The 22,089-nt window shown below is 41.8% G+C and overlaps 1 protein-coding gene across 1 annotated transcript in view; it reads left to right on the forward strand.

Annotated features, from left to right (window-relative positions):
- The window catches only part of LOC125446865 (uncharacterized), a 72,273-nt gene that overhangs the window by 47,564 nt on the left and 2,620 nt on the right, over window positions 1-22,089 (forward strand). Inside the window, exons 5-9 of the mRNA XM_048520821.2 lie at window positions 5,925-6,018; window positions 7,860-7,948; window positions 15,558-15,665; window positions 17,766-17,827; window positions 20,956-21,619. Of these exons, the coding sequence (XP_048376778.1) occupies window positions 5,925-6,018; window positions 7,860-7,948; window positions 15,558-15,665; window positions 17,766-17,827; window positions 20,956-21,619 (1,017 nt within the window). The remainder of the gene's footprint in view (window positions 1-5,924; window positions 6,019-7,859; window positions 7,949-15,557; window positions 15,666-17,765; window positions 17,828-20,955; window positions 21,620-22,089) is intronic.

Raw genomic sequence — 22,089 nt, forward strand, 5'->3', positions numbered from 1 at the left:
ACAGACTGAGAAATTTCCTGATCATGCAATCTAAAACCTCTAATTAACTGGGACAATACTATTTCCCAGATTAATTTCTTTCCTGGCCAGTGGGCTTCAATTGCAACTTAGCATTTTGGAATTTGAAATACATCAGGAGACTATTTCATCCATTGAGAAATTGTAAATTTGGGAAATCTAACAGCTGCTTGATTTGAGATAATGGGAACTGCAGATGCTGGAGAATTCCAAGATAATAAAATGTGAGGCTGGATGAACACAGCAGGCCAAGCAGCATCTCAGGAGCACAAAAGCTGACGTTTCGGGCCTAGACCCTTCATCAGAGAGCCTTGATTTGTTGCTTTTAGACCACATCAATTGACAATTTGCAGCATTTTGACTGGCCTTCATATGGAAATGAAACACATTACAATCTGGTAATTCCTTTGAATTGCGGAGAAACAAAGAAGTGCATTGATCTCATTAAGGATGTAAGAATTTAGCTACTCAGCCTGATCGCCTATTCAGTGAAATCGTTGCTACTCTGTAACCCCACTTCAAATTTGTTCCTTATCCCTTAATAAATTTGGTTCATAAAGATCTCTAAGTAATGGTGGTACTTCTTTTTCATGGAATATGAGTATCATTGGCAAGACCAGCGTTTGTTACTTATCCCTCATTAATGTGCTGTCTATTGTCATCTGCAGATGAGAGTGCTAAATTTCTCCTGCCCTTTGCTAATTTCTTAACTTCACTTCTGAAAGGTCTGGTCATAATTTATTGTGTCTTCCCTAACTAGCAGAGGTAATTTCTCACAGTCCTCCATATCTATTCCACATCAGAGTACATCAATATTTGCATGAACAATTTAAAATAAGGCAATTTTCAATTCACAAAGCTATACATGGATAAAATAAATTATTGCTAACTTGTAGCTTGCACATCCCCAACCCTGATATTTTGAAGGTTGAGTATAACTAAACTGCGTTGTCAATTTGAATTTTTCTTCCTGATTCCCACCCCAGTGACCCTGACATGAAGTCGAATAAGGTACTTCCATTAAATGAATGTTAAAGTCAGCAATTCGCCAAGGAACAAGCAGAGTGCAGTGGACCTAAGAATGCTTTGAATCCACCCCTTGTTATCTGGGATGAAAAACAAAACCATTGATTTTGATTAAGACGTGATTGTACAAGATGCATTTTAATTGTACAATTTTACCGTGAATGACAATGGTTTTCTGTAATTTAATGCTGTAGATATTATCCTTTCAGAAGCGATGAATAGTATCCACCCAATAAACTAGAAATTACTGTTGACAATAACAGAGGATCAACACCTAATACAATTCAACTAACATTTCTCTGCACAGTACTTTATTACTGGGGCTGTTAATCTTTAAAAGAATTGCATTGTCGTCTGCGAAATTTGAGGCAAAAATCCTGTCACTCACAAAATGCAAATTGGTCACATGTTATTATCTGACTTTAATGGTAAGTTTAATGTAATTAAGAATGGGGAGTTGACCAAGATGTAGTGTGATTGTGTAAAAGAATCAATCACAAGTTGGCATCCAGTTTCACAGCTCTTTTACTGAAGGATTGTGAACGATTTTGTACCTGAGGGAGAATTATAATGGCAAGGAACAATAGAGGCTCATTACATTGATCCTTGGGATGAGAGGGTTGTCCAGTGAGGAAACCAAACAGCTCCCATTCGTGGATGGGGTGGTAGAACTCAGGGCCAAGAGGGAATTTCTGACCAAAGTATGCAGAAAGGCCACATACACAGAACATGTCCTAAATTTCAACAATATACACCCCAACACCTGCAAGCAGAGTTATGTAAAAACGCTGTTCGAACGAGCCACAATACACTGCATCAACCCAAAACTACACCAAACTGAAGAAGAATAGCTTCACCAAATATTTAGGGACAACGGATACCTGACCAGCTGGGTTCGTCAATGTCTGTCACACAAACAACAAAAAGATACAGTACGCCCTGATGCACTTGTCACAGTACTGTACATCAAATGGCCACTAGGCATCAGAGTAACACACAAAGCTACATCAACCCTATTTCAACTGCTAACAAGAACCAAAGACCCCTTACCCACTACGGACAGAACCAATATAGTATACAAGATTCTATGCAAAGACTGCAACAAACATTACATTGGACAGACAGAAAGGAAACTGGCCATGAGAATACATGAACACCAACTAGCAACAAAAGGACACGAACAATACTTACTCTTCTCCATGCACCCAGACAAGGAGAGCCATCAGTTCCATGCGGACAATGTCAGGATCCTGGGACAGGCCAAACAGAGACAAGCATGGGAATTTCCAGAGGCCTGGTTCTCCACCAAGAAGGCCATCAATTAACGCATAGAATTGGACCCTATATACGCACTACTGTAAAGAAAAACTGGAAATGAGGTAACCAACTCCTACTGACCCCAGAGTTAAATAATAAACAGGAAAATACAACAACATTTCATTGGAGGCTGCACTGATGATGTTACTTCCCCAGCAGGATAATGAAATGTCTACAAACTAACAAACCAACCTCAGAGCTGTATATTCTCTGGAGTTTAGAAGAATGCGAGGTGATCTTTATGAAGCATTAGATTTTGAAAGGAATGGACAGGATAGATTTGAAGATGCTGTTTCCTTGGCTAGACGGTCTAGAACTAGGACGTGACTAGGAGGGAGGTCTAGACATGAAGAATTGACTTTTTCAGAGTAAGGTGAGGAGAAATTTTATCTCTGAGGATTGGAATTTTCCACCCCAGACAGCTGTGAACGTTCAGTTACAAGAGTCAAGGCTGAGGTCGATAGATTTTCATTTATGAAGGGAATTGAGGGACGTGGTGATTGGATGGTAAAACCATGATTGAATTAGAACATAGAACATAGAATATAGAACAGTACAGCACAGAACAGAACAGTCCCTTCAGCCCACAATGTTGTGCCGACCATTGATCCTCATGTATGCACCCTCAAATTTCTGTGACCATATGCATGTCCAGCAGTCTCTTAAATGACCCCAATGACCTTGCTTCCACAACTGCTGGCAACAAATTCCATGCTCTCACAACTCTCTGTGTAAAGAACCCGCCTCTGACATTCCCTCTATACTTTCCACCAACCAGCTTAAAACTATGACCCCTCGTGCTAGCCATTTCTGCCCTGGGAAATAGTCTCTGGCTATCAACTCTATCTATGCCTCTCATTATCTTGTATACCTCAATTAGGTCCTCTCTCCTCCTCCTTTTCTCCAATGAAAAGAGACCAAGCTCAGTCAACCTCTCTTCATAAGATAAGCCCTCCAGTCCAGGCAGCATCCTGGTAAACGTCCTCTGAACCCTCTCCAAAGCATCCACATCTTTCCTATAATACGGCAACCAGAACTGGACACAGTATTCCAAGTGCGGTCTAACCAAAGCTTTATAGAGCTGCAACAAGATCTCACGACTCTTAAACTCAATCCCCCTGTTAATGAAAGCCAAAACACCATATGCTTTCTTAACAACCCTGTCCACTTGGGTGGCCATTTTAAGGGATCTATGTATCTGCACACCAAGATCCCTCTGTTCCTCCACACTGCCAAGAATCCTATCCTTAATCCTGTACTCAGCTTTCAAATTCGACCTTCCAAAATGCATCACCTCACATTTATCCAGGTTGAACTCCATCTGCCACCTCTCAGCCCATCTCTGCATCCTGTCAATGTCCCGCTGCAGCCTACAACAGCCCTCTATACTGTCAACGACACCTCCGACCTTTGTGTCATCTGCAAACTTGCTGACCCATCCTTCAATCCCCTCATCCAAGTCATTAATAAAAATTACAAACAGTAGAGGCCCAAGGACGGAGCCCTGTGGAACCCCACTCACCACTGACTTCCAGGCAGAATATTTTCCTTCTACTACCACTCGCTGTCTTCTGTTGGCCAGCCAATTCTGTATCCAAGCAGCTAAGTTCCCCTGTATCCCATTCCTCCTGACCTTCTGAATGAGCCTACCATGGGGAACCTTCTCAAATGCCTTACTGAAGTCCATATACACCACATCCACAGCTCGACCCTCATCAACTTTTCTAGTCACATCCTCAAAAAACTCGATAAGGTTTGTGAGGCATGACCTACCCCTCACAAAGCCGTGTTGACTGTATTTGATCAAGCCATGCTCCTCCAGATGGTCATAAATCCTATCCCTCATAATTCTTTCTAACACCTTGCAGACGACAGACGTGAGACTTACTGGTCTGTAATTGCCGGGGATTTCCCTATTTCCTTTCTTGAAGAGAGGAATTACATTTGCCTCTCTCCAGTCCTCAGGTACGACTCCAGTGGAGAGAGAGGATGCAAAGATCTTCGCGAGTGGCGAAGCAATTGCATTTCTCGCTTCCCAAAGCAGCCGAGGACAAATCTGGTCCGGGCCTGGCGACTTGTCAATCTTAATGTTTGACAAAATTTTCAGCACATCAGCTTCCTCTATCTCTATCCATTCCAGCATGCACACCTGCTCTTCAAAGTTTTCATTCACTACAAAGTTCGCTTCTTTCGTAAAGACAGAAGCAAAAAACTCATTTAGGGCTTCCCCTGCCTCCTCAGACTCCACACACAAGTTCCCTATGCTATCCCTGATCGGCCCTACTCTTTCTTTGACCATTCTCTTATTCCTCACATAAGTGTAAAATGCCTTTATGTTTTCCCTGATTCCTTCTGCCAAGCCTTTCTCGTGACCCCTCCTGGCTCTCCTCAGACCTTTTTTGAGCTCCTTCCTTGAGGGGCAGAGCAGGCTGAAAGGGCCAAATGACCTCCTCCTACTCCTTATTCTTGTTGACATTGAACTTATTTCCAAATCGGAAAGCATATTAACTGAATGCTGATTCATTATTACCTGTTTGACAATATAGACAACATTAAGGTCTACCCTCAAATACCTTAGGCTTAATGTGCTCCGCTATTTTTCCGTTTGCTGCACTTTCAATTACTAGGGGTCATGAGTTCAAACTGAGAGGAGGAAAGTTTAAGGGAGATATGTCTGGAAAGTTCTTTACGCTGAGGGTGGTGCCAGCGGAGATGGTAGAGGTGGGCACGATAGCGTCATTTAAGATTTATCTAGACAGATACATGAATGGGCAGGGAGCAGAGGGATACAGATCCTTGGAAAATGGGTGACAGGTTTGGATAGAGGAACTGGATCAGTGCAGGTTTGGAGGGCCGAAGGGCGTGTTCCTGTGCTGTAATTTTCTTTGTTCTTTTCGAACATTTGAGCAGTATGGGACATTGCAGCGGCTCAGTTTGCACTGCTGCCTCTCAACGTCAAGGATCTGAGGTCAATTCCACCCTCGGGCAACTGTCTGTGTGGAGTTTGCACATTCTCCCCCTGTCTATCCTCCCACAGTCAGAAGATGTGCAGGTTAGGTGGGTTTGCCATGTTAAATTATCCATAGTATCCAGGGATATGCAGGCTAGGTAGTTTAGCCATGGGGAAGGCATGGTTAAAGGGATAGGGTGGGGGCAGGCAGGGTCTAGGTGGGATGTTGTTTGCAGGATTGATGGACTGAAAGGCCTGCTTCCACACAGGAGGGATTCTACGAATAGAGGCATTCTGAAACTGTCAGCCGTTGGCTCAGTAGGGTTCCTTTGAGTACAGTGGTTACATTACTGATCATGAAACTACCAGCTTGAAATTAAAACCCGTCCGGGTTACTAATATCCTTTAGGGAGGAAATCTTCATCCTAACCCAATCTGACCTGTATGTATCTTGGGGGTTGACTTTTAATTGCCTTCTGAAATTGGCTAGTAAGTGATGGTTGCCTAAGTGTAGCGAATAAGTGACATTTTCTTCATTTTCTTTGCCATTGACATTTTCTTCAAAAACTTTGCATGCATTCCATTTTCTAATCATTATTATGTTTTTTCATAGCAAACCGGATGTCTGATACTAAATGCAGGCCATGTCCTCCGATGTACTTTTCAAATGAGACCTCACTTACCCTGCGGTGTAAATTGAGGACCAAGTAAGTCGACCACTCATGATAAGAATCATAATGTTACAACGTGATAATTTAAGAGTTGAATGGACTTTGTTTTATTGTTCTTTAATATCTGATGCAAAGAATTTTACAGACAGTGAAACAGGCCAGCTGGTCCATGCTGGTATTTAAGTTCCACACTCACCTAGCCCCACTTCATTTTCATCCAACTCCATCGACAAACAACTATGTTGAGAGGTACTTTCATAAAACTTGATTTTGTCATAGTAGCTTCCTCACAGTATCATGGCCACATTCGCTTGTGTTAGACTTGTTTTCACATTATAAAAGGTATTTTTCAAATGACTTGGTACCAGTTTATGAACCTAAATCTTCACAACTTGAGCGAACAACTTTCAAGGAACATTGTGACCTTTGGTTTACTCCACCTCTAGGTAATGGGCTGTCGGACTTCAAATTAATTTTGTCAGCGCAGCACGCAAAACAAATTTGTTTTGGGCCTAAAATAAATGCAGCCAGAAGCCCAAGGTTCAATCAGTAGTCAAGCAGCACTGATTGCAACTTCTTATCCATCCATGAGGTTAAAATAGAACCACCAGCTCAGAGAGTGGTATAGCCCATCTGTTTTGGGCATGTTGAGGGATTGTTTTGGGCAAAACACATTTGAAAAGGTAACATTTCAAGGGCTACAAATTCTGCTTCTTTATACAGTTTTCTCAAAAACGCAAGTGTAAAAGATTATGGAATGCATCATGCTTTTACAGTGTCTAAAAACCATTGACTAGAAGCTTATTGCCCTCACAAAACAGGCCACATTCCACGAAATGTGTTCATTTTCTGGTCATTAAGAAGGTTTTAAAAAATCACAGACGCTGCTAGACCTGCTGAGCTTTTCCAGCAATTTCTGTCTCTGTTTGAAGAATCAAACTGGATCTTTTGCATAAGGCCACGAATGGGCACATTTTGAAAGCTTTGAACTAGCTCAAGGATTACTGCACCCAATATAATTAGCAAACTTTTCCCTATGTTCTGATTTTGTTGTTTCAGTTATTTGAAATCAGGTAATTTATAAATGGCGGACACTTTGATTAAAATGGCTATTTTTCGTGATAAAACCATTTTAACTGAATTGATCAAATGTACCAAATTAATGTTCTTAAGCACATGAACAATTATTTTCTTACATTAGGTTTTGAAATTTTGAAATGCTGCTTGATTGCTTTGCTCCATTACAGATTCTTTGAAATGCAAATATGTCTGAGTGAACACTTGACACATGGTTCTCAAAATTTGTGCACTTTTGAATTCAGCTTGCACCTAGCTGTTGTGTCCAGACCAGAAGCTCTACTCTGCATTGATTCAGCCAACAGAGATAGCAAACAAGCCTGTAACAATATGGGGAACATGCCCTTGTTCTTTCTTCTGTGCCTATTATTATCTGGTCTGCCAGCAATAATCATTCCTGCCACTGCTACATTACACTAAGGCTTTAAGGGTCTTTTATACAAAAGCATGTGTTCTCCCCATGCATGAACAATACAAACCTCCTTCCACAGCCTACTAGGAATTTGTGTCATGTTTGCTCACTTGCTAATGTTCAAATTGGACGGGAGGGACACCACAGGGATGGGGGGCAGTAGTTGATAAGAGTTTGGTAAAATTCAGCGACAATTCTCATGAGATCTCAAGGCCTCCAAAAAACTCAGTACATTTGGCATTTAGCCAATAAAATTATGAAGTACAGCCCTGCATTTCAAAAAATATTTAATTGTCAGTAAATTGTTTCAGACATCCTGAGGGTGTGGAACGTATTTATTGTATTTAACTTTGCTTCTAATATTTTTATTGTATTTTATTTTCTATAGTTGCACAGCCCTTGGGATGGAGGAAAAGGCTCCTGGTAATGCAACTTCTGATGCCTTATGCATTAGTGTTTCAACACGATCCAGTACAGGTATAGTGGCTGTAAAATTTATCAGGCACAATTAAGTACCATTTGGAGTTCTGCAGTATAATATAAATCTTAAGCTTTCAGTAATATCATTTCTGTTTTATCCAATTTCTTTCATGGGATATGGCATTACTGGCAAATATAGACCCTAAGATATAGGAATAGAGTTGGGCCATTTGGCCCATTGAGTCTGCTCTATCATTTGATCATGACTGATGTGTTTCTCAATCCCATCCTCCTTCCTTCTCCCCCTACCAAACAAGAATCTATCTATCTCAGTCTTAGATATTTTATTCTATAAATGGGTGCTAGGTTGTGACTTAACACATTATCCATCTGTTTCTCCACATCTCCCCCACCCACTCCCCTGGTGCAGTTACCTGCTGGCATGTATTCTCACCCTATTTCCTGATCATCTGGTGAGTAGAAGGTAACTCTCCTTTTCCTTCTTCTCATGGATGAGGAAATGCATTTATGGGATCATAGAAGGAAAGAGAAGGGCTGTGGCTTTCAGAGGCCACCTCTTCTCTCCATATCTGTATCTCTGATTGCTCCCAGATTTGGACAATTGGAAGTTAATCCTGGCTTGACAAGTAGCTGGCAAAGAGCTAACCACCTTTCTGCCCTGCCAGGGATGCACACAATTGGGGGAATGGCAAGCTGAGGTCTTTAAGTGACTAGTTAATGACCCTATTTGCTAACAAGTTAAAGAAGATGTATGTGCACCCAGGGTTTAATTGCTGCCCGGGGCTGGGTTTTCTTTCAATTTATTCATTGGAGGTGGGAGTCACAGGCTGAACCAGCATTAAATGCCCAATTCCAATTGTCAAGAGGATAATTAAAAGTCAAGGATAATGAGAACTGCAGATGCTGGAGAATCCAAGATAACAAAGTGTGGGGCTGGCTGAACACAGCAGGCCAAGCAGCATCTCAGGAGCATGAAAGCTGACATTTTGGGCCTGGACTCTTCATCAGAAAGTTAAAAGTCAACCATGTTTCTGTGGGTTTGGACTAGACACGTGTAGATAGACTTGGTAAGGATAGCAGATTTTCTTTCCCTAAACATGGGTTTTGTGCCAGTAGTTAAATGATTGCCATGATTCCAGATTTTTATTGAATTAATTCAAATTTTGACCACCTGCCATGATGGGATTTGAACCTGCATCTTGAGGATATTGAGTTACTGTTGCAGTGACATTCCTACTACACCCCCTCTCCCCCATAGAGCACAAAGGAAGTGAGTTTCTCTCCAGGGTCAATTCATCCAATTATTTACCCTTTGTACCACTGCTGTGCTTCTCCCCAGGGAGGGGAATGCCATGGCTGGTTAATCGTTAGTTCAAGTACTCATATTTTTAGATGCTTAATAATGGAATCAGGAATTGACGGGTTATATTTTGAGAGAAGTTGAATTTTTGTGTGGCTTCACCCAATTGTCTGTAATTAAGAGTCATAGCACAGAAGAGGCCACTCAGTCTGTCATGTCTATACTGACTCTCTGAAGGAAATGCCCAATTTAGTCACCTCTCTTCAGGTTTTTAATTTAGCCTTTCCTGTGTTTTAGATCTCATCAAAATTCTGTGTCAAAAGAATTGTATGCATTTCTTCTCTTCTCCTTGTTCCCTGTCACTCTGTAAAGATATTTGTGGACCAATTCTCTTTTGAACATGTACCTTGAATGTGCTTCCACTGCCCTTTCAAAGAGATTTTCGTTGCAAAATTGGGCTCCCTGACCCTTGTGGTTTTGGCACACAGGCACAGATCAGTCACGATCCAGACCAAACTCCAAATCTGTGAGGGCCCTGTCACATACCAATGTGCACCAGAACAGTACAGGATTGGTGCATCATGGTGTCAAGTCAATGTTTGAGAAGTGCTGAGTTGTTTTAAAATTGGCGACGTCTTTATGATCATGAGAATAATTTGGTAATGTCACAATGATATTGGCAGTCACTTGGTATATGCTGAAGAAAGGATGGAATAATCTGTGCATTTAAAAGATTATATTCATCAAGAACAGTATTAAGTACAATAATGTAAATTAAAGTTTGCAGAACTTTATAGAGCCATGGCTGACATATTGCCGTTGAAAGGGAGACACAGCAAAAGTGGCAAAGAAGAGGAGCTGTTGCTCACGGAGGGAGATGGAGGATGGTCCTCAAAGAGAGGAGTTGAGAATTATCAGATCAGTGGTGATCACATTGAATGATGCAGCAGGCTCAATGGGCTGATCGCAAAATCATATTATTTGCGAACCACCCTGATCAAACAACAACTAAACTGGAAATGCTGTGTTCACTCAGAGTATTAGATTTTCCAGTCCTTCAGGAATTAACCACACCTCTAAGGTTTTGGAGTAGATCTGTAGCTCGGGTTGTGGGTATTGAGGTTAGTTGGCTCGCTGAGCTGGTTTGTTTTGCAGATGTTTCGTTACCGTGCTTGGTAACATTCTCAGTGCAGCCTTTGATGAAGCATCAGTGTGTTTTCCTGCCTGGTTTTTAAACTCTGGGGTCCGTTGCGATGGATTGCCTCACTTCCAGGTTTCCTCCGTAGTGGAATGTATATGGGGTCAAGCTCAATGTATTTATTGATAGCCTGCTTCGTGGAGTGCCTTGCTTCTGGGAATTCTCGTGCTTGTCTCTGCCTAGCCTGTCCCAGGATCTTGGTGTTGTCCCAATCAAAGTCGTGGTTCTCCTTGTCCTTGTGGATTGAGATGAATGAGTATTGGTCATGTCTTTTTGTAGCCAGTTGGTTGTTAGTTTCCTCTCAGTTTCTCTGATGTGGTGTTTCTCACAGTCTCTGCAGGGGATCTTGTAGATGACATTGGTCCTGTCCACGGCGGGGAGTGGATCTTTAGTTCGGGTGAGCAGTTGTCATAGAGTTGACATGGGCTTGTGTGCCACTCTGATGCCCAGTGGTCGTAGCAGTCTTGAGATGAGTTCTGAAGTGTTCCTGATGCAGGGTAGTGTGATGAGTGTGTTGGGGTGTGTAGAATCTTTCTGATGCTGTTCTTGTAGGCATCTCATGACCTAGTTCTTTGGATAGACATTATCCTTGAACACTTGGAAGAGGTATTCCTCCTCCTCTTCACCTAATTCTGTGTTGCTGCAATGTGTTGTTGCCCTTTTAAATAGTGTTCACATGTAGCATCGTTTGTGTGTGCTGGGATGGTTACTATTGCAGTTCAGTACCTGGTCCATGCGTGTGCGGCTTTTCAGTGTACTTTCATTTGCAGTTCCCCATTTGTCTTGCGCTCTACCATCATGTCAAGGAATGGGAGCTGTTGGTTCTTCTCCTGCTCTCTGGTGAATCTTATTCCGGTGAGGGTGTCGTTTATGAGTTTGTGTGTCTTTTCTAATTTGGCCCATTTAAAGATGACAAAGGTGACGTCTACATAGCGTATCCATAGTTTAGGCTGGATTTGCAGAAGGGCAGTCCTTTCCAGTCTTTGCATCACTGCTTCTGCTATGAGTCCGGAGATAGGCGATCCCATGGGTGTCCCGTTGATTTGCTCGTATGTTTGGCTGTTGAAGTGGGTGGTCATGCATAGGTCTGGGAGTTTGAACATGTTGTCCTTCGAGATGGTTTTATGGGGGTCATGTTCTTGTTCAGGTAGTGTTGTCATTGTTTCCCTTGCTAGTGGTATGTGTATTGGTGTGAATAGGGCCATGACATCAAACAATATCATTGTCTCTTCATCCTCTATCCTTGTTGATGGAGTTGAGGAATTCTTGGGCTGAGTGGATAGAATGGGGTGACTTGTTGACTAGGTGCCTGAGTCTTCTTTGTAGTTCTTTGGCTAATCTGTGCGATGGTGTGCCTGTTAGGGAGACTATGGGTCTGAGGGGAACTTCTGGTTTGAGTACTTTCAGGAGGCCATAGGATCAGGGTGTGTTGGTTCCTCTGGGTTTCATTTTTAAGAAGTCTGTTTTGTTGATCTGTCCTGTTTGTTCAAGTCTTTGTAGCATGTAGAGGATTTTGTTTATGTGTTGCAGTGTCAGGTCAGTCTGTACTGGCCGGAATGTGTTCTCGTTGGGGAGCAGTGCTTGTGCCTTGAAGATGTAGTCCCTTTTATTCATTATCACTGTCATGCACCCTTTGTCTGCAGGTAGTATAGTGATGTCCTTGTCCTTCTTTAATCTGTCCAGGGCTTGTTCTTTCCCGTGTGTTGAGGGTGTTGAGCTCACTCCTTCTGGTTAGTGTGGGGACCACTGTCTGTCTTACCATTGATATTGTTGGTCTTGAGTGTGGCTTCCAGTGTAGCTAGGAATTCCGTTTTGTGGCGTCCCTGTAGTTGTAGTTCAGTCCTTGGGTGAGAACGGCTTTTTCCGTGTCTGTCAGTTTCCTGTTGGAAAAGTTTCTTATTCATGTGTCTGTTCTATTCTTGTCATTTTGTGGGTAAGTGTGGTTAGCTTGTCTTGCAGGGTCTGTCTTTTCTTGGCTCTTGTGGTCTGTTGGCTGCTGTTAATGGCTCATTCCATGTCAGTTGTCCAGTCTTGATTGGTAGCTTTCAGGAATAACGTTTTTTGTCGTGTAATTTCTCTGTTGTATTTGCACTGAGGATGTTACCAAGCACAGTAATGAAACGTCTGCAAAGCAACCACTCAGCGAGCCAACCAACCTCAACACCCACAACCCAAGCTACAGATCTACTCCGAAACCTACGGGCGCAACAAGCTCAAATTGGTAAGAAAATGGGAAAACAACGCCAAAGAAGAGAGCGCAACCCATGAACAATTCTACTTCCTACATGGATGCCTCGGGAACCAGGTACTACAATGCAGTGTGAAGTACAAGCCATCCCTTAACAACCCACAAGTCCGTAAAACAGTGGAACAAAACAGCCACAAGATGATAAGGGTAATGATAAATGATGCACAGAACTGACTCCACAAATACAACAGAGAAATTAAACGACAAAAAACATTATTCCAGGAAGCTACCAATCAAGACTGGACAACTGACATGGAATGAGCCATTAACATCAGCCAACAGACCACAAGAGCCAAGACAGACGCTGCAAGACAAGCTAACCTCACTTAGCCACAGAAACAACAAGAACAGACAGACCCATGGTTAAGGAAAATACAGATAACAAGGTGTAGAGCTGCATGAACACAGCAGGCCAAGCAACATCAGAGGAGCAGGAAAACTGATGTTTAAGCCTTCCTGCTCCTTCTGATGCTGCTTGACCTGCTGTGTTCATCCAGCTCTACACTTTTGTTATCTCAGATTCTCCAGCATCTGCAGTTCCTACTATCTCTGAAACAACATGGATATGAAAACTCTCTGACAGGAAACTGACAGACACGGAAAAACCCATTCCCACCCGAGGACTGAACTACAACTAGAGGAACACCAACAAAACGGAATTCCTAGCTACACTGGAGGCCACACTCAAAACCAACAATATCAACGACCGAACACAACAAACCATAAGACAGACAGTAGTCCCCACACTAACCAGAAGGAATGAACTCAACACCCTCAACATATGGGAAAGACAGGCCTTGGATGGATTAAAGAAGGACAAGAACATCACTATACTACCTGCAGACAAAGGGTGCATGACAGTGATAATGAATAAAAGGGACTACATCTTCAAGGCACAAGCACTGCTCCCCAACGAGAACCCATTCCGGCCAGTACAGACTGACCTGACACCGCAACTAGTAAACAAAATCCTCTACATGCTACAAACAGGACATCTGAACAAAACAGACTTCTTAAAAATGAAACCCAGAGGAACCAACACACCCTGATTCTATGGCCTCCCTAAAGTGCACAAGCCTGAAGTCCCCCTCAGAACCACAGTCTCCCTACCAGGCACTCCATTGTACAGATTAGCCAAAGAACTACAAAGAAGACTCGGACACCTAGTCAACAAGTCACCCCATTCTATCCACTCAGCCCAAGAATTCCTCAACTCCATCAACGACATAAAGATAGAGGATGAAGAGACCATGATATTGTTTGATGTCATGGCCCTATTCACATCAATAGACATACCACTTACAAGGGAAACAATGACAATATTACCTGAACAAGAACGTGACCCCCGTGAAACCATCTCGAAGGAGAACATGCTGATAATATTGGACCTATGCCTGACCACCCACTTCAGCTTCAACGGCCAAACATACGAGCAAATCAACGGGACACCCATGGGATCACCTATCTCCGGACTCATAGCAGAAGCAGTGATGCAAAGGCTGGAAACAACCGTCCTTCTGCAAATCCAACCTAAACTGTGGATACGCTACGTGGATGACACCTTTGTCGTCATTAAACGGACAAAATTAGCAGAGACACACAAACTTATAAACAACACCCTCACTGGAATAAGATTCACCAAAGAGGAAGAGAAAAACAAACAGCTCCCGTTCCTAGACGTCATGCTCCAACACGCTCATCACAAGAGTACATGAACACCAGCTGGCTACAAAAAGACACGACCAATATTCCCTCATCTCAAGCCACATGGACAAGGAGAACCATGACTTCGACTGGGACACCACCAAAATCCAGGCAGAGACAAGCACTAGAATTCCTGGAAGCATGGCACTCCTTAAAGCATGCTATTAATAAATGCATTGAACTCGACTCCATATACATTCCTTATGAAGGAAACCTGAAGTGAGGCAATCCATGTCAACGGTCCCAGATTTTAAAGACCCAGTGGGAAAACACACTGGCACCTCATCAGAGGGTGCACTGAGGATGTTACCAAGCATGGTAACGAAACGTCTGCAAAACAAGATACCAGCTCGGCGAGCCATCCAACCTCAACAATTAACAAGCTAATTGCAGCTAAACAATCTTATTCGGCAGGCAGAATAATATCCTCAGCATTATGAAACAGAGTGGCTCAGACCAATGGCACTAGAGGTCTGCTAACATATGCATGCACACATTAAGGTGAAGCGAGATGCATTTGTAGTAAATCTGCCATTAATGGTTCTCAGGAACACAGACTCCAGTTTTGTTGCTTTCTTTTAATTACTAATCTTACAAAACTCATGTCAAAAATAATCAGTGAGTTACAAATGCATTTATGCTATCAATGAATTCTTGTTACCGGTTGCAAATTACAGAACCATAATTTTCATTATTCAACATGGACAAGTATTCTCCATTCAATTACTACCAGTCATTGCTAACCACTTACTTATGCCATCAGCTTTAACAGAGTGTGATTATTTATCCCTGAATATGAAATGAATGGGAGTAAGAGGATGGATTGAATGTTCCATTAGTTGCAGTGTTATGGTGTGCCTACCATGTAGCTAATTTATCCATGGAATCGCAGTGTAGTAGCAGTGTTTGTTTAAGTATAATTTTTAAAATGTTTTCTTTCTTGGAATGTGGGCATCATTTCATAAAGACACATTTGTTGCCCATTCCTAATTGCCCCTGAACTGAATCTTCTGCAGGACCATTTCAGAGGCAGTTAAAAGTCGATCACATTGTTGAGGGCCTGGAGCCACCTTGGCGTGTTTTGACAACAAGCCACTACAACATTACCTATGCCTTCAAATTACTACTCCAGTGACATTACCACTATGCCACCATTTCTATAACAATCTGATTCTGTTTTATCCTTCCATTGTAGATTACTCAATATTGGCCATCATTATGGGCTTTGCATTTGGATGTGGAATAACCATATTGTCTATCTACATCTTAAGATCCCACAGAAAGACTCTGACAACTCTCTCAGGTATTTTGAGACCGTTCAAATGGTTTCATACGTAGTCATAAGTGTTGTTTCAATACAAAGTTTGGATATGTCTTCTGTTGCCTTATTTATGAGACATCGGCGAGAAAGTTCTTCAGAATTGCTGTCTTTGTCCCAGAATCACATTGGCAGAAATCCAGACAGTTCTGAGAAAATTTCTGGCCAATGCATTCTCCACAATGAATGCGTGCACTTTTATATTTGCCAGTGTGGAGGAATGTTTTGTAAGTTTGACTGCCAGGACATTTCCTCAGAGCATATTTCCAATCCACCACTGTAAAGTGATCAGATGTTCAGCAGAAAACGCAAACTCGATCTGCAAGTGCAAAATGGATTTTCACTAAAAGTGATGTGGTACACAGCAGGAGAAGCCTGTTAAAGATGTTATACAAGAAATAAGAATTGCAAGTTGTTTCAGACTGGACTTTTCTGGCCTTGGTTACACAGTTTATCTTTGTCAAGACAGCAAACGTTACAGGCTGCTGGATCATGTTCGATAGCAATCAAAATCAGTGAGCAGTGAAAACAGCCTCTTTATTCAGCATCCACAACAGCAAAGTCCAAGCCAGCAATAGAATCCAAAGGACAGTTTTACAGTAGTCTCTTTTAAACACAGCTTTTACATACATTAAAATGTTAGCACTGTGGTGCCACATAGTTGTATCTATAGCACACAGGTTTGCGTGACATCTGCCCTGGAGAAACAGGTGATAGTTTAAGCACTTGCTAAATGCTGTTACTCCTGATGAGATTAGAATGTCTGTCTGGTCTGAGTTTGCAGAATTTGGAGGTGCTAGTCCTTTCGTCTTTTGAGTTAGTAATGTTATTAGAAATACTAGACCTATATGATCTAAATAAGTGAGAAATTATGCCTGTACTAAATAAAAGTGTAGAGGATATTAAGTGGATCTCCCACAGCTGGCTTATGAGATTTAATTTACTATCACTGGTTTTCACAGTTCCTGCACATTCACTTATGCAGTTTAACGGAATTGCTAGTGATAGCAAGTCTCTTAAAGGGGGTAAAAAGCCTATTTAATATATATATATAAAAATTATAAATCTGTGTGTTAGTACAAGAGGTTCGCCCTAAATAAAAGTTAGAAAATGGAATTACACTGTTATAGAAATTGGCAGTGTATAATGAAATTTCAAAGCGATAAAAGGCAGCAGACTGTAGGGACATGCTGGTGAAGGAAACTGTTTGATGTTCTGCAGCCTATTCGGGTCCCGGGAGATGCTTATGAAGGGCTAATTAATGTTATAATCTTTTCATAGTTTTGAGTGAGTTATGGAGACACGGTGATGGGGGTGGCATTGTTCTGAGTAGGTTACAGTATTAACACTTCTTCAGGGGTACAGTTTGGTACAAAAACAAGTCGAAACACTGCTTGCAGTATGGGGCCAATAGGAATTGAAAAGTGTAAAGAAACAGTAATATGTTGGCAGTTTAGGAAAGGGTGTTTAATTTAGTTTATTTTGTAAGAGTAAAATGTACTGCAAAAATGTGGTTTTATGAATGAATGAATGAAAACGTGGTATAGTAAACACAGAACACTTGTGAGTGAGTTAATAAAGAGAATCATAATACAACATCTCACAAAGCTGCAGTGGCTCATTGGATTTTTTTGCATCAACAGTGATAGTTCTTTGTGTTTATTACCCTGGTGATGATAGGTCACTGGGTTTGTTACCCTGGTGGTGGTAATTTATTGGGTTTATTGCCTCATTAATAGTAATTCATTGTGTGTTTTTGCCTCATTAGTGGTAACTTATTGAGATTGTTTCCCTGTGTAGTAATTTATTGCGCAGCACATTGAGTATTTGCCCCAGTAGCGGTAAGTTATTGGGTTTATTTCCCCATTAATAGTAATTTATTGAGTTTGTTGCTCCAGTAGTGATAATTGACCAGGATAATGGCACCAGGAATAATCTTTGTAAGTGTGGATCAGTTTCCGTTCTGCCTGTACATCATAATATAATGCAACTGATTTATGGGGAAATGAGCATTGATTTTAATTACATCTTCTGCTTTTGATCCTGTATCATAATCTAATATTTGACATGTTATCTTCCATGTAGATTGTGCTCAACAGAGATTGGCTGATGCCTGGTGCAACACTAGAGGGAAACAAGGAAATGAGGTGAGGTGAAGCCAAATAAAACTGCAAAACTGCATAGAACTGAAAAACTGGTCAAAGCTACTGTAAATAAAGTACCTCTCAAATTCCCTCAGTTTATTCAGAAGCGTGTTGCCCTGACATCTTGTAAAGGGAGGGACATGAACTATTACAATGGGTCTCAGTCCAATTTTAAGTTTAGCATAATAATTAAATTTGAAGTTGTAAAACTCATTGGATAAGCTTTCAGGTGTTAGTATACTGAACTATTTGGGGCAAAATTCCTCTGAAACTGTCTGAGCTTTGCCCAAAAAGCTTGGGAAGGGGTTATTACCCAATTCAGCCAAGAAGTACCATCAAATATCCAAAAGCTGAATCTTGACACTTAGATGATTTTTGATTTGATTTGATTTATTATTGTCACACATACCTAGATACAGTGAAAAGTGTTGTTTTGCATGCTAACCAGACCAATGACACCTTATATTAGTATATCAGGGTAACCGAACAGAATGCAGAATATAAGGTTACCGCTACAGAGAAGGTGCAGAGAAAGACCAACTCTAATATATCAGAGGTCCGTTCATAAGTCTGATAACATTGGGGAAGAAGCTGCTCTTGAATCTGTAGGTATGTGTTTTCAAACTTTTGCCCAATGGAACAAAGTGGAAGAGAGTATAACCAGGTTGGGAGGATCTTTGATTATGTTGGCTGCTTCCCCGAAGCAGCAGGAAGTGTAGGTGGAGTCACTGGATGAACAGTCTCTTGGGGAGTTGGCATATCATTATTCCAATTTTCACATAGGCTGTTGTGCAGTTTATCCAGCTGGATGGTAATTCATGCAGAATAGGGAATGACTGTTTGAATTTGCTCCAGTGCCGGTTGGAAGCTAAATCAAGAGTTCCCAAACTAACTTCATGAAGGAGACTTAAAAGCAGTACTGTGATTGATTGATTCATTCATTCATTGTCACATGTACTGAAATACTGTGAAAAAGCTTTGTTTACAAATGGTACAGGCAGATCATGGTAAGCGAGTATGTACAGATCAAGAAGGCTCAGACAGATGCATATAGATTACATTGTGCAGAGCATGTGCTAGGTGAGATCAGTGTTAGCAAGATCAGCATTATTTGGGGCTAGAGTCCATCCATCAGTCCATTAACGGCTGGAAAGAAGCTGCTCCTGAACCTGTTGGTGCATGTGTTCAGGCTTCTGTATCTTCTGCCTGAAGGAGGAGGTTGAAGGAATCATTACTGGGGTGTGATGGGTCTTTGATGATGTAGGCCGCCTTTCTGCAGCAGCGAGCCGTGTAAATACAGTCCACGGATGAACGTTTGGCTTCCATGATGGTCTGGGCTGTGCACACCACCTTCTGTAGCTTCTTACAGTCCTGGCAGAGCAGTTGCCGTACCAGGCCGTTATGCACCCGGACAGTTTGCTTTCAATGGCGCATCTGTAGAAGTTGGTGAGGGGCATTATGGACTTGCCAAGTTTCCTGAGCTGTCTGGGGAAGAAGAGGCTTTGTTGTGCCTTCTTGACTGTCGCGTTTACGCAGGACATCCAGGACAGGTCGTCAGTTATCATCACTCCAAGGAACTTGATGCTTTTTGCCCTCTCAACCTCAGTTCTGTTGATGTAAATGGTCAGGATACTTTTCACTTCCAGATTTCTGCTAACGCAACACACTGCCAGCACATCAACTCCCAAAAGGAAGCTGATTTTATTGTAATCAACTGACACAGACAATGAAATGTCAATATTCACCTTGGTTCATTAGACACATCCTGATAATGAAGAAAATTAAAGCTTTTTTTAGGAAATGGGATAGAAAATGGAGGAGAGGGATGAACAGAAGTAATTTTGTGAAGATGAAGGATGGGTTAATAAGAAAATCCAAGCTTGTAACGAGGTAAAAAGAACTCAGAAGATGATACATTCCATTCACTTTTCATCATGCCTCAGAAACCTGGCAAATAAGTATGGGATAAAATTGTGGACTTTGAAATGTGGCTGTTCAGATATCTGCTGATCTTTTGTTCGTTCAGTACTCTACCTCAGATACCACTTCTTGTTACATGGCTTCATGCTACAGTAACTTGGATTTTTTACAGATGGTTATGTTCAGGCTTAGACTTCACCAAAACATTATTTATTATACATTATAATGTGATATAAATTAATTATAGACACACCAGGCACTGACTGACTGTTACATTAGGTAATGACTAATCTGTTTTCTTCAAGTATTCTTGTCTGTGTGCTGTCTGTCTCTCTTCCAGGGAGTTACACATTCCTGTAGGTCTTTCAGAAATCTTCATCCAGGGGCCTTCCTTCTCCACCTACACTGTGATATTTATACTCAGTGATTTGCAGCTCTGAGACATGGTAACAAGATTGCTCCAGGGTCCTAATGCCGTTACTTAACAGTTAACATTCCACGCATAGAGCGTAAGGTCCAGGCAGAGATACTTGAAATTGCAAGAGGCAAAGAAACTGAAAAAGCTGACAACCAGAAAAAAAAATGAGCATTTGAACATTTCTGTAGCACAGAGATCCCTTCCAGGGTGGGAGCAGCACAAAAAGAAGTCAAGCTAGATATTGGTGATAATGGGAACTGTAGATGCTGGAGAATCCAAGAAAACAAAGTGTGGAGCTGGATGAATACAGCAGGTCAAGCGGCATCTTAGGAGCACAAAAGCTGATGTTTCTGGCCTAAACCCTTCATCAGAGAGGTCTAGGCCCGAAACGTCAGCTTTGGTGCTCCTAAGATGCTGCTTGGCCTGCTGTGTTCATCCAGCTCCACACTTTGTTATTTTAGCTAGATCTTGGTGGTTGGTGGTCAGAAGTCACAGAACAGTTGCAGACAGGGTTACTTGTGATGTGTGAGGATGGCTAATCGCCTCACACCAATATAGTAAGCCTCTACGATGCAATTACTATTTCAAGCCCATCAGCCTGAAGAGAATTTCTAAGACATGTCAATGAGTGAATTAACTTGTGACCTTAATCACTGAAATGTCAAAATGGACCAACGTATTCAACTCTATTTACTTGCAGCCTTGTTGATAGATGCACAAGATTTGGTCAAATGTAATGTTTTCCTTCAGCTTCTTTGCCTGTCACTCTGAAAATATTCTGTTGTTTTTCCAGAGACACCCACCTGCTGATCAAGCAATTGGTAGGTTGCCAAATGATAATCACCATTGGAATCCAGAAAGTGAGCTGTTTATGTCACCCAAGACTCCAATGAAGGCAACTGAACATGTTAGTGGCACCATATTATCTGCATTTTCAGAGCATCCGGTTTCTAACACTGTTTTGAATTCTTGCAGTGGAGTTGAGTCCATTTGTAATGCCACACATTCTTCAAGAATCCCAAGGGAGAATCCCAATGGCAAGTGCTACATTGGAAATCAAGGGGAAGGCTGCAGTGCCACACATTTGGAAGATGCAAACACTGGAAAATCTGTTAATCCTTTATTGCCCTCTGGGCATACAGTGGAAGAACCAACTCATGGAATTCTATCCAAACAAGAAAGCGAACACAGTGTCAACACAGTCCCCTGCAGAGACTGCCTGGCAGAATCATCTGGTAGCTCTTGGACCTTGGGTAGTTCAACTCCATTGCCTTCCAGAGAGTCAAACAAGGGTCAAACTGCAAAGTGTGATTGTCACACAAGTCATCCAAGTAACTTTTGCAGATATAGTCAGAGGTCTGACAATATCGACGGGCATAGTTCTAACAACACAGACTCTGGCCACCCAAACCCAGGCAATGAAAACAGTCTCAAATCAGGAAATTCAACGCCATCTGGTAAACTGATGTCTTTATCTTAAACACTTTAAACCGTTGTCTTTAAGATAATGTAATGTGAACATGTAGGAACTAGAAATAAGAGTGAACCATGTAGTTCTTCAAGCTTACTCCACCTTTCCAATCATAGCCTACCTTTGACATGGACTGTACCTTCCATAACCCTTGATCTCCCTAGTGTCCAATGATCTGTTGACCTCAGGTCTTGAACATGCTCAAGATCTGAAAATCCAGAACCTTCAAAGTTAAAGAATTCTCGCCATTCGAAACCCTGTCTTGAGTCCATGTGGGTTTCCTCTGGTGCTCCAATTTCTTCCCTCAGTTCAAAGATGTGCTGGTTAGGTGGATTAGCCATGCAAAATTGTCCCATTGTTTCCAGGGATGAGCAGGTTGGTTGAATTAGCCATGGGAAATGCAGGGTTACAGGACAGGGTGGTGGGGTGGGCCTGGGTGGGATGCTCTTCAGAGGG

The sequence above is a fragment of the Stegostoma tigrinum genome, chromosome 2 (genome assembly GCF_030684315.1).
Source record: "Stegostoma tigrinum isolate sSteTig4 chromosome 2, sSteTig4.hap1, whole genome shotgun sequence".
Classification (NCBI taxonomy): domain Eukaryota; kingdom Metazoa; phylum Chordata; class Chondrichthyes; order Orectolobiformes; family Stegostomatidae; genus Stegostoma; species Stegostoma tigrinum.